Below are 13,273 nucleotides of genomic sequence, written 5' to 3'. Positions count from 1 at the left end.
TAGGATATTTGTAAAGTTTTTTAAAGTTAATTTTGTACACAGGGAGCATGCATGTCATGGCACTCTTGTGGAGGTCAGAGGGCATCTTATGGAAGTCAGTTTTGCTGTGTAGGTTCCTGGAATTAAACTCAGGTCATCAAGCTTGAAGGCAAGTGCTGAGCCATCTCACCATTTTTTTTTTTTTTAAATAATGGAACCAAATGGAGTTGACCCAACCAACAATTGTTCAGAAGTTGGTTTGTGTAGAATGGGGTTGTTTTTAGCTCATCTATAAAACAGGATGTTTATGTGCCTTCCCCTAGGTTTACAAAGTTCATCATTGAATAAGGGAATGTGTGTGCAGTCCCTAATGTTCTTCCCACAGTGCCATCTTCTGTACCCTGGTTTCCGTACATTTTCTTATAGAGAAATAATGGCTGGGATTATTTGGCTCATTTTCCAGTAGTAACAAAGCAGGCTTATTTGATCAGTTTGCCCAATATGTGCAAACAATATGAACCCAAACAAGTGGTGCTTCCTTGTGCCATACAATTTACTGTGATTGACAAATTAGTTGAATTGTAAGGCAGAAGGGGAAACATTAATATAAAAATGTCCCAGCTCATTCTGACGGGTGGTCATATTGCAGTCATTCCAGTTCACCCTTCATGAAGTGACATTGGAAACCACAGTATTGCACCAGGAATGATTCCAGACTCGACACCATGCTGGAGACACGGCTCAGTCCCGTACTGGTTTGTTGGTAGCATTAATGTGGACCTGAGAGGATCATGGTAGGAAATGAGAAATGTGAATGAGAAGGAGTCGAGGGCCAAGAGTGATGTGGGCATACAGATCTGAATTGCTTATTGTTAGGAGGGGAAAAGTCTTCATTTTTACCATTCCATATTCCTAATGATGCTCTTATTCAGAGAGCCAAGTTTCAAATGTTGGTGCTTGTCTTGAAGACAACACATGCCCTTGTAATAATAACTGTGACCAAAAAGACACTTCTAAAAAGACTGAAGACCCATAAAATCATTAAAACAGCAGTGCATTCTACATTGTTACAGCTGAGGCTGCTGTGAACTGTATTAAATAAACCACTCTGTACAGTGTATTTTACAAACATTTATTGAGTGCGCTAAGTCTTGGAAATATAGTGAGCAGGAACCCAGGTTAACAGTAAGCAAATCATGGGAATGAGTTTCTGCTCTATTGTAATGGAGTTACTGAGAGGAGACTACTGTGAGATCTGGAGGGCCAGCAGAGGCAAGGAAAAGTTCTGAGATTTCACAGCAGGCTGTGCAAAGGCTCTGGTATTGCTGCAGTTGACTGGGGTGAGTAGGGAAGGCATCAACCAATAGATAAGACTTCCTTGTTCCTTGGCAAATACATGGGAAGATCTGTTCTCAGCTGATGCAGTTGACCTGAGGAACAGTTTTTACTAACAAGGAGAAAGGAGGACAAGTGAGATGATGAGAGGTGACAAGAAACACCCAGTCAGGTATAAAATAGCCATGAGCAGTAGCGGGTGACGGGGAGGGAAACCTATGCATCTGTCACAGCCTGTCTTCTGAACCTACTTGCATTTCAGTCACTAGACTCCTCGCATTCGAACAGGGAAGATGGCGAGACTCTTGAAGTAGAACTTGAGTGGTTCAGGTCTCTATTTTCTTGAAATGAGCACAAGGTTTGTTCTAAGTTCCCAAGTGCCTCCAGCTGCTGCTTCAGCTGCCTCTGCATTTCTTCTTGTTCACAAGCTTTACTCTTTATTGCTTTGAAAGGAAAAAAGTGGCTTTAGTTTACGCACTAGTTTGATTAGAAATAATGTACTGTGTCTAGTCTGAGTCAGTTCAAATATACACTCCATGGTAGGTAGTTGTGCCTCAAAGGAAAAGACCGTGATGTGAGCAGAAATGGCTCCTCCCAGGTCTTTGCTTCCTTTTGTGACTCAGGATGGAACCCCAGCATGTATCACGTGAGTGTGCATTCCTTTATAGTAGAACACGGTTACATGCATCATTCGTCAGACTAGAGGATGTAGCTAAACTGCCAAGGAAACTCATTCGTGAGCACATCTCTGGCTCTAAGGACATTGTTACGTCACAGCTGTGGGTCTGTTTAGGGAGGAAAAAGCTTTCCTATGGAAACCTCCCGGGGTCATTTTAGATAGCTCTAAAAGCTTCACAGCTGAAGCCTCAAATTCATTGTTGCCAAAGGGACCACGCACCCGCAGTTACCAGAAGGACCTGTGTCAGGTGTTGGCCTTTCCCACAGGTTCTCGTGCAGTCCTGATTAGGATCTCGAGGAAACTACATTATAATGCTGTATGACATGTTTCAGACATAGAACTTAACTACAATTGACAAGGCCAGTATCATAGGAAACACGGCTCGTTGAAGACTTTTTTGAACTATTCTTATTAACAAACATGCTCAAGCAACTTTTAAAGTAATTTTTCTGTTGACTAAAAATGAATATTTCAGAACTCGAATAGGAATGAGTAACAGAAAAGCAAAACGAGGGAGGCTGCATATCGAGGTGACTTGGGCAGGAAAACCTGCTGTCTTATGTACTGATAGGCGCACCTGTAGAAAAGACCAGTCTAGGGCAGTGTGCTATGCAGTAACGAGACGAGCTATTCCTACCAATCCTGTGGGAATCTGGCCCTCACCCAGTCCATAGGTGCAGCACACAGAGGTATTTAGTACTGAAGGGGGGGGTATAATAAATGTATGCTTCTTAGGTTTTTCAGACACAGTTTCACTGTGTAGCCTAGGCTGGCAGTCTTCCTGCCTCGCCCTTTCAACTGCTGGAATTACAGGTGTGGACCACAACACCAAGCTAACTAACTACATACAAGAAAACACAAAAACAAAACACTTTTCTTGGCTATTCTTGCTTTGTTTTCCCCTGATGAATTTTAGGATTCCAGTACTCGCTGCTTCAGGAGATGAGCTCTGAAGGTAAACCTTAGGAAAAGAAATGACATTTCTTTAAGTGCAAGGGAGGCACACTGCAGGGTGGGTCACTGTTGCCTCTGTCTTGCTCCCGGGGGCAGAGAGGCTGCAGGAGGTCTCTGTGCCTGTCTAAACATGGCTTAAAATACTCTGCAATTTTAGAGTCAAAAACATGTTGTGTTCCTGCCTTATAGTCAGTTTTTCTGGTTACAGAAGCATGTGCATATCTCCCTAGAAAACAACTGTATGTAATCCTACAAATCACCGCTGTTTCTAGGGTGTGGTCTTTCTATCATCTAAGTCTGTGTGTGTGTGTGTGTGTGTGTGTGTGTAACTACGGTTTTTTGCATGTATTTCTTCTCTGTGTGTCATGCTGTCTTTGTAATGGGCTCTTTTCATTAGATAAAAACTGTCTTAGAAGTCATGTTTATTGTTTGGTCACCTGTCATTTTAATCTGAATCATAAATGTCTCTCAACCAACACTGTCCATCATTTTATGAATCACCTACCTTTTTGGAATTTTATTAATGTGTCTTCAAACACTCCACAGTCAAATAGTAAAGTTTCAATGTCTTCATAGTCTAGAGGGAGAAACAACTTCCTGTGTTAATTTTAGTGTGACTAAATCACACAGGGAGAAACCAGAACATAGCCCCATATGGAAGAGTAAACAGCCGAGGAGTGCAGCACAGTGCAGAGCCGTCAGGGAACCCATGAGAAGCATCAGCTCAGCATCTCAGTGAAGCCGAAACTTCTGGGGGAAAATGCCCATGTTTCAGGGAACCCCCAGCTGATTATGAGGCACCCACAAATTTGAGAGTTCTTGGCCTTCAGAATGTAAGCATTATGTAAGCGTTATTGAGCTCTTGGAAATGTTTAGCTGTAGTTTATCTTTTGGTTTTATCATAAATTGTTTTTAAGTAAGTCCAGATTTTACATTGTCACAGTATGAAATATCCAGATTCCCCTAACAAGGAACTCTAAAGCTTTTAGCTCATTCTGTAGGTTATAAGAGGTCACGGTAACTATATACCTGCACACTGTAAGTGGACCTTTTGATTCCCTAGGAACTCATTAAGAAAGAAACTTCTTTTACAGAGTTGATCTAAAGAGCTATTCCATCCATGATCGGCCACGACGCTCAGCAGGTAGGGGTGCTTGCTACCACCTGGTGACTTAAGTTCAGTCTCCAGAACCCACATGGTGGAATTAGAATCGGCTTCGACAGCTTGTCCTCTAACCTCCACGTGTGTACTGTGCCAGGTGCACAATACGATTTTTTAAAAAAGATTTCTTTATTTTGTGTGTGTGTGCACGCGCATACACATACATGGGTGTAGGTATCCTCGGGGTCTATAAGCGTGTCAGATTCCCAGGAGCTTGAGGTATAGGCAGTTTTGGGCTGACAGACATGGTGCTGGGGACTGAACCCAGGTCCTCTGCAAGAATAGTATGTGTTCTTCACAGAGCTGTCTTTCCAGTCCCTGTAATAATTTTTTTAAACCCTTGATTTATTAAGGAATAGAATTTGAGGCACATCAAAATTGGAGGCTGCTTCCCAGCACCCATGTTTGGGTGGATTACAACTGTCTACAACTCTGGCTTCAGAGTATCAGACAGTTTTGAACTCTATGGGCACTTGCACCCCCATGTCCATACCCCCCCACATATAAACATAATTAAAACATATTTTAAAAAGTATACTTTAAAACATCAACTATAGCAGCGACAACACAACCAGCCAAACGAACACAACACAGCTGCAATGACTGTACCTCTACCCATTCAGCTCTGGGTGCTTCTGAGGAACAGCCTTCCAGGCTTCCATGCAGTTTGCTGCTAACTAAAGAATCTGACTTTTCATGACTTGTTGATTTATTGTGGACAGTAGATCTGGCAATAACTTGATTGTTTTAGATGTAGTTTTTATGCGTATGAGTGTTTTTGCCTGCATGTACAAATGTGTACCATGTGCATGCAGTGACCGTGCAGGATAAAAGAGGGTGTTAGGTTTCCCCCGAACTGGAGTTACGGTTGTGAGCCACCATGTAGACGCTAGGAACTGGATCTTGGGCTTGCTGCAAGAATAGCAAGTGTTCTTCACTGAGTAATCTCTCCAGCCCACAATGAGTGTTCTTAAAGAATGGGGTAAAGACGGGAAGGGAAAAGCTTGGAAAGAAAATGTTTTGTTTTCTAACATTCATTTACATTTAGCCAATTCAGTACCTGATTCTGAAGCGGTCTCATTCAGGAGCTTTTCTTGAATTGAATCAAGTTTTTCTAGTATCCCTTCAAATAATTCATTAAGAAGTCCCGCTTCCTTGCATTTCTTAAGAAAAGGAACTTTGACAGTTGCATCTAAGAACAAAGAACACATCGTTAGCAGGAAATGGTCTTAGGGCAGCTGTTCGTGCTATATGGTGATTACTCTATACTTTACCAGTTGATGGGTGAGTAAATTGTCTGATTTTTCGTAGTTCAAATAGTAAATGGTACAAAAAAAATGAAAATTTTTCTCTACTTATAGTAATATTTGAATACATGTGATTTTGTAAAATTTAGCTTCAAGTGCTTGAGGTAACAGCCCTCATTTTTGTGACAGATGCTATGTTGTAAGGACGTCCCCTTCTCAGAGATCAGAGGCCACCTGTCACCTGAGTGGTAGCACACCACTGAATTCTGACCTCAGGCAAACCTGCCTTCCTTTTTAATTGTGTCTCAGACTGAGAAGAAGTAGGCCGTTCCCACTCAAATAATTTCATGTGCAGGGCTCTAGTAGAGTGCTTAGTAGTGATAAAAACAAAGACTTGCCAGGTACCAGAGTCCAGAAGAATAAAGACCAAAGCCTAACACCAGCATCAGAATAGATGAGCCAACATTTTTATAAGTATTTGGAGGCCACCATGTTGGTACAACTGTCACTGAAAACAAACCTTTGTGGTCGGAGGCTTCTTCTGTCATGCGTTTCTTGGATCTACTAAACTTCATGTTTGTTGGCTAGAAGAGAAAACCAGATTATGCTGACTTTTCATGTTGCCCTTGAATACCACAGAAAAATGTTTTGCTATATAATTAATTGTATTAATTAAATGTAACAAAAGATCTGTATTAGGCAAAGTTTTTGTTTGTTTTGTTTAGTCTTGGCAAACTCCAGGATCCAAATGGCATTCTCAAATAGATAAAACCTATGGGATATGCTGTCTGGGGCCAGGAAAACAACGCCTGAATGAACAATAAGAAGGAAGGATTGCTATCTTGTACTAACTTAGTTTATATGAACTGATAGAAATACTGTTTCAAATCTCTCCAAATTCTTTTACATTTTAAATTTACTAATCTAGAAATTGAAAGTTAGAAATTAGGCCTTGTAGCTCCAAGTGTGGACACATAGCTGGAAAACACTTGGTTTTGAACGAATGCTTGTCTGTTATCTCAGCCTGTTTAGAGCTAAGTATCCTGTAAGGTCGGATATTTTCTCTAAAATGGTGCCAAGAGATGGTTGATAGAAGCCAAGGGAATAATGTCATCTCTTAAGCTTTTAGCGTCTTACTAATCTCAGTATGCTTCTGACACGTCCAGATTCTTCCCAAGATGCTACCTGAAGACTAGCTTCAGCTCCGTCGACACACATGAAGGGCGGTGTGCAAATGCCAACTCCTCCAACCATTTGAAAAGTGTGAATCTCTGCTATTCAGAATTTTAAGTAAGAACTTTATGTGAGGAAATTAGATCCATAAGTCAAATTACCTGTTCAGGGATGCTTGACGGGAGGCGTTTCTTCCTTCCTCTCTTCTTTTGTAAGCTTGGGCCCTCAGCTAAAATAGAAACCATTTAAAACTTAGAATATAAAGCAAAAAATTGCTGGGTGGTAGTGGTGTACACCTTTAATCCCGGAAGACAGAGACAGGAGAAATCTCTGAGTCAGGACCAGCCTGGTCTACAGAACAAGTTCAAGGATATCTGGGGCAACACAGAGAAGCTATATACCTATACATATATATACATATATATATGTGTATATATATATATATGATTCCTGTTTGCATAAAATAAAAAATATATGCCAAAAGTTGCTACAAAATTAAAATACTGGGTGAATTTGAACTTGGGTATGTGAACTTACAACAAAGGGTTAATTTTAATTCTAAGCTCATAAGCTAATATAACATTGATAAGTGGTATAGATAGATGGTGTTTCACTGAACAGGAAAATCAGCTCAGGTCATAGGTAGGTGTTGAGAAGATGCAGTAATGCGCGTCCACCTCAGAGCTGGCAGATGTTCTAGCTAATGCTCGCAGGGATTTGGGCAGTCGTGTTTTCCTCGTCTACAGTTGGCTTTTCAGAAGATTATTAGCAGTGGTTGCTTAGCCAGAGTTTTATCATTTGTGTTCTTCAGCCCAGTGATTTTTCTTTAGCAAGTGTGGTTAGGAAGTGGAACAAACTTTTATGGTGAATAGTTTTGTTTGAAATAAGGTCTAATTATGTAGCTCAGGCTGGCCTAGAACAAACTAACTCTGTGTGTGTGTGTACATATATATGTATATACATATACACATATTATCATCATTCCCTCATTCCTTGTCAGTGTAGTGATGGCAGGCAACCCTTTCATGGTACTTTCCAATGACCTGAACACATAATGGCTGAGACTAGAGCCAGCTCAGTGCTTTAGAGCACTTGCAGCTTTTCCAGAGGACCCAGGTTTGGTTCCCAGCACCCACATGGTGGCTCTTGACAACCGTCTGTCACCTAAGGTATCCATACAAACAGGTCCACATGAAATTAAAACCGAGAAGAAACTAGCTTATTTCATGTTTTACCTACATAATTAACTTTTTTTTAAGCCCACTTTAGAAACTTACCACTTTGACTGGTCCCTGGTAGTTCTGGAACATGTTGTTGGCAAAACAATCTGAAAGTGCACAATTTCAAAGAGTCATTGAATCTTTTAATTTGTAGAGATCCGCCTGCCTCTGCCTCCCTAGTGCTGGGATTACAGCTGTATACCACTACACCGGCTAAAGTATTTGTTTTTAAAAAGAATGTGTGTAAGTCTATAAAATGACTGACCCATATCAAGTGTGGGTGAGACTGGGCCATATCTTTTGTGCTGTTTGAGCATTAGAACGGGGACTGTTCTCAGTATTTTGAGCAGCACTAGTTTCTGTGCTGTGCTGAGGAATGTCTAAAGAACTAATGTCTGAGGGCTTCAAGCTTCAGTCTTACTACCCAGAACTTTGCAGATCTTGAAAGGTAACACAGAAGCACAAGCATTAATCTGGAGGACTTTTCCAGACCAGAGCACGCCTTCACAGAGCACGCCTTCACAGAGCTTGTATTTGAAGGGTGGTGTTGAAGGAGCTGCGGGTTGCATTCCTGCCGCCCTGCTCCCAGCCGCCTGGCTAGCTCATGCCCCGAAATAACAACACACAAACTGTATTCATATAAACACTGCTTGGCCCATTTCTATTAATGTGTGTAGCACCCCAAGGTGCACTTATCGGGAATATTCTAGCCTACGTCCATCCTGGGTCGGAGCTTCATCGCATCTGCCTCAGAGAGCAGAGCTATGGCATCTGTCTGAGGTGTCTTACCTCACTTCCTCTTCCTCCCAGCATTCTGTTCTGTTTACTCCACCCACCTATGTTCTAACTTATCAGGGCCAAGCAGTTTCTTTATTAACCAATGACCTTCTTCCATCAGGGTGTTGCCAGGACAACGTCATAGCAGGGTAGAGAGCTGACGTTCTAAGGAACTTCCTGGCTCCTGGGATTGCCTTGTCTTGGCCCCTTATGGGACCTAATGTCCTCCTCCCCTTTGCACCAGGTCCCTCCATGCAGCCTCCCCATCAGCACCCAGCTCAGACTCCTCTCCTTTAGACTTGATACTCTGAGTACTTGGCATTTGGTCTCAAGTTGTAACCCCAGACTGACTTCGAACTTGTGTCTTCACCTCTTGTGCTTTGACTTTAGGCATGTGCTACCATGTTTGGCTATAGGTTTTCTAAAACTAAAGGAAGTCTTAGAATAGAACCTCCCACAATGTCCTCCCATCCCCAGGGTCAGTAATTTTCAAGTCAAGGCAAAGTCCCTTCCCCCTGCTTTATCCCCTCCCATGTGCTAGTGTTCACAGTGGCCTCTCTGTCCCTTCCCTGACCTGTGACACCTTCTCTTAGGTTCATTCTCTCTTCGTGTCCCGTAGTCCCTTGTGAGGTAGTCTCTGCACCTCAATGTTTAAATTCAAATGTGAACTGCTGAGAAGCCTGCCTCTTCCTTATGGAAATGGTCTAAGTTAAACAAAGCGAAACTTTTAAGGTACCTCCTGGAGTTCAAGGCAGCCTGCTCTACTTAGTGAGATGCTGTTTCAAAAACAAAAAGTAGATACAGCAGGGTCTTCGGTCTCTTTCATTTGATTATGTTATTTAAAGACTAATAGTAAAGCGAGTTCTTTGTGGAAGTAAATAATGGAAGTGAAGTTCCAAGAATATAACTACGTATAAGTTTCACAGCAAATCAAATATTAAAAGTGCAGCGCAAAACTGAATGGAATTTTATTTATTTATTTTTATTTTTTTTATTAATTAATTTATTTAATTATTAAAGATTTCTGCCTCTTCCCCGCCACCACCTCCCATTCCCTCCCCCTCCCCCATGAATGGAATTTTAAAACTAATAACTGGGAGGCTGGTGAGATGACTCAGCAGGTGAAGGTGCTTGCCATCAGATCGGAACCTGAGTTCTCTATATGGGTCCAACACTGGAAGAAGAGAACTCATTCCCACCAGGTAGAAGTGTAGACCCCTGCGCCTGTGCCGTGGATGTGACCCGAAGGGAGATCTTCCTGCTGCAGAACAGCAGGTGTGAACTGTCTCCTATCTCCTAGTGACCGGTTAGGAGGCCATGCTGCCTACAATGAGTCTCTCCACCAGGAAGAAGAGAGTACAGAGAAAACCTTGAGTGGCTCTTCTTCCTGTTCCGTGCAGAAATGTCGTAAAGCGGAGTTCCTGGTGGGTGACTTCAATCCTGTTCTCATGTGAAAAGCACTTGCATAAACTAAACTTTAAAAGTATGTCTTAAGGTGCTGGAGAGATGGCTCAGTGGTTAAGAGCTTTGCCTGCTCTTTCAAAGGTCCTGAGTTCATTCCCAGCAACCACATGTGTTCACAACCATCTGTAATGAGATTTAGTGCCCTCTTCTGGCCTGTAGGGATACATGCAGGCAGAATACTGAATACATAATAAATCTTTTAAAAAAAAAATATGTCTTAATCTAGCCATTCATACCCTCCCACCCCCTCCACCATGTAGTTTTAAAGAACATAATTACATATAAGTTCCTTTAACTGCATCAACTTGTAGAACTGAGTTGTCTTTCTTGGCACAGAAAAAGTGGTAACTCTTCGTACAGGATTTTTCTTCACATCCCACAGTGGCTCCTTTTTTATTACAAAGTGTGCAAGTCTGTAGAAGGATAGATAAGACTGTGTAAGAACCTGTTTCTTTGATAAAAAGTAAGGATGTTGGGCTGGAGAGATGGCTCAGCGATTAAGAACACTGGCTACTCTTCCAGAGGACTTGGGTTCAATTCCCAGCACCCATATAACAGCTCGCAACTGTCTGTAACTCTAGTTTCAGGGGATCCGACACCTTCTCATAGAGTATATACAGGCAAAACACCAGTGCAAATCAAATAAATAATCTTTTAAAAAAATAAGAATGTCATTAAATGTCATTTACACCAGCAGCCCTGCGTTTTTCTCCTGGCTATCACTGGTGTATCCAAGCCTCCATACCCACACTAAATGGGACTTAGATTTGGCGATGCATGTGGAAGTTTTAGCAAAACTGCAGCCAACTGGAATATAAGGCCTGGCGTAGACAGTTACATCATGGTCTATGTAAATGCAGTAACATGTAGATGGCTTCAGAAAACAATCTTTCCATTTTAATAGTGATTTCTAATGAGCAAAACTAGCAGACTTCTTTATCCCTAGGTAGGGAGTTGGCTGGGGGACCCGGAACCTGAAGCCAGAGCAGCTCCTGGTTGTGCCATTGAGATGTGTGACCTCAGCTGGCACTCGCTATGACTTCCTCTTAGACATTCATCCCTGGGGTGGCGGTGACTGCTCTACCGAGTTACTATTGGGGATATTATGGAATAAAGGAAACCTGTTTCAAATTTGTAGAGACCAAACAAAAACACAACAGTACAGTATTTTTCTTGCTCCCTTGTTCTTATTTCCCTATTGGGTTTTATATGAAGATGATATAGAGATGTTTAGGCATTGTGTAGCTCCAGGAAACCTATTAAGCAGTGCTAGTTCTTATGCTGTGATGAGGGGCAACCCAGCCATGACCAAGGCTGACTGGCACCATCCTCGGCTGAATGAAGTCCAAGCCAATGAGACTATGCCATAAAGCAAGAGACAGCACTCAGCACTCATGGTGTCCCTGTAAGCACAAGCAAGCACATAAGGAAAATTCGAATGTAGCTGTAAAACAAGATTAAGATATAGGTAGAATTCTAAATCGGAGCATACAGGAGTGGCTATTTTTAATTTTGAAGCTGCATGCATAACAATGTAGCTGCATGGGACTGCTACCTCAAAATACACTTGCTGTCAGTTCTGCAATGGTTTAAGTTAGAAGAAGAATGAAAATATTTTAGAAAACTAAGAAATACAGTAGGAGAAAGCATGGCATTATAGCAAAGGATAGCTATAAAGAAACATGGTCAACAAACAGAAGTTTCAAAAGAAAAGCATAAGAGCTGGTGGTTCTGTTTCCTACAGGGACGAGTAAAACCTGAAGATGTTAAAGATGAGGAAATACAGGAAGGAAAGTATTCACAGAAAATTAAAGGGTTACGGTTTAGATTCCCCAGCCTGGTATGGTGGTGCACACTTACAATCCCAGATCTCCAAGAAGCTCAAGCTGGAGGATTGCAGGTTCAAGACCAGGATGGGCATCTTAACAAGATCCTGGTTGGAAAGGACGAAAGGGGAATGGGGTAGACAAGCAGCTCAGTGGTGAAGGATTTGCCCTCGGTGGCCGAGTCTGAGTCAAACTATAGTACCATGGTGTGGGGACCACAGAAAAACAGCAGTAGTAGATCGTGGAAGGTGAAATGCAAATGACTAGTAAGATTTACCCAGGCCAAGTCTACACAGGTGATTGAGGTCATGGTGGCTGTGATGTTGCAGCCATTGTTTTAGGACAAGAAAAGACAGGAGTAGATAAGGCAGAGAAGGTACCTGCTCATATGAAAGTTACATTCAATCTAGAGGGGCTGTCTTAGCTTGCTTTCTATTGTTCTCATCAACACCATGACCAAAAGCAACTTGGGGAGGAAAGGGTTTGGTTTATTCCATTTTATTCTTCCAGGTCATATTCCATCACTGAGGACTGTCAAGGTAGGCACTGAACCAGATGCCATGAATAAGTGCTGCTTGCTTACTGACTTGCTTCTCATGACTTGCTCAGTGTACTTTCTTTTTCTTTTTTTAAATCTATTATGTAGTGTTCTGCCTGCATGTATGTCAGAAGGCCAGAAAATGGCACCAGATCTCATTACAGGTGGTTGTGAGCCACCATGTGGTTGCTGGGAATTGAACTCAGGATCTGTGGAAGAGCAGTCAGGGCTCTTAACTTCTGAGCCATCTCTCCAGCCCTGAGTATACTTTCTTACACAATTCAAGACAACCTGCCTCCCCCATGAGTTGGACCCTCCCACATCAGTCATTAAGAAAATGCCCTGGGACTGGAGAGATGACTCAGAAGTTAAGAGCAGCACTGATTGTTCTTCCAGAGATCCTGAGTTCAATTCCCAGCAACCACATGGTGACTTTCAGTCATCTATAATGAGACCTTTTGGCTTCTGGCACACGTGGAGGCAGAATATTGTATACATAATAAAGAAATCTTTAAGAAAAAGAAAATGCCTTATAGAATTTGCCTATGAGCAATCTGCTTGGAGACATTGTCTCAATTCAGAGTCCTCCTCCCAGACAACTTTAGCTTCTGTTAAGTTGACAAATAAATAAAATAAGAATAAGTAAAAAAAAATAAGTGGGGCAGGGAAGAAAATTTACATGATCTAATAAAGCAAAATTCCAAATGTCACACAGTTGCAGCTCAGCAGAAGTACTCTTGCCTGGAAAGCCCAAGACCTGGGTTTGATTCCCAGACTGCAACAAATCAGCTCAGAACAGTGGGGGTAAAGCAAAGCAGTAGTGCCATGTTCTTAAACCAGACCAAGGAGGTGTCAGCTCCGAACAGAGGAGTAGAGATGCAGAAGCTTAAATACTAAGAGCCTTTGGCATGAAAAAAAA

The 13,273-nt window shown here is 42.0% G+C and overlaps 1 protein-coding gene across 1 annotated transcript in view; it reads right to left on the bottom strand.

Moving 5' to 3' along the window:
• Positions 1-1,125: 1,125 nt before the first annotated feature.
• Setdb2 (SET domain bifurcated histone lysine methyltransferase 2) overlaps positions 1,126-13,273 on the bottom strand; it is a 64,940-nt gene continuing 52,792 nt past the window's right edge. The window contains 7 exon segments of the mRNA XM_057785654.1: positions 1,126-1,757; positions 3,453-3,524; positions 5,170-5,301; positions 5,877-5,940; positions 6,691-6,758; positions 7,807-7,856; positions 10,270-10,403. Of these exon segments, the coding sequence (XP_057641637.1) occupies positions 1,573-1,757; positions 3,453-3,524; positions 5,170-5,301; positions 5,877-5,940; positions 6,691-6,758; positions 7,807-7,856; positions 10,270-10,403 (705 nt within the window). The 3' untranslated portion in view covers positions 1,126-1,572.

Source organism: Chionomys nivalis, chromosome 12 (genome assembly GCF_950005125.1).
Source record: "Chionomys nivalis chromosome 12, mChiNiv1.1, whole genome shotgun sequence".
In the NCBI taxonomy this organism is placed as follows: Eukaryota; Metazoa; Chordata; class Mammalia; order Rodentia; family Cricetidae; genus Chionomys; species Chionomys nivalis.
Note: the sequence above shows the minus strand (reverse complement) of the source record. Positions and strands in the feature narration are given on the sequence as shown.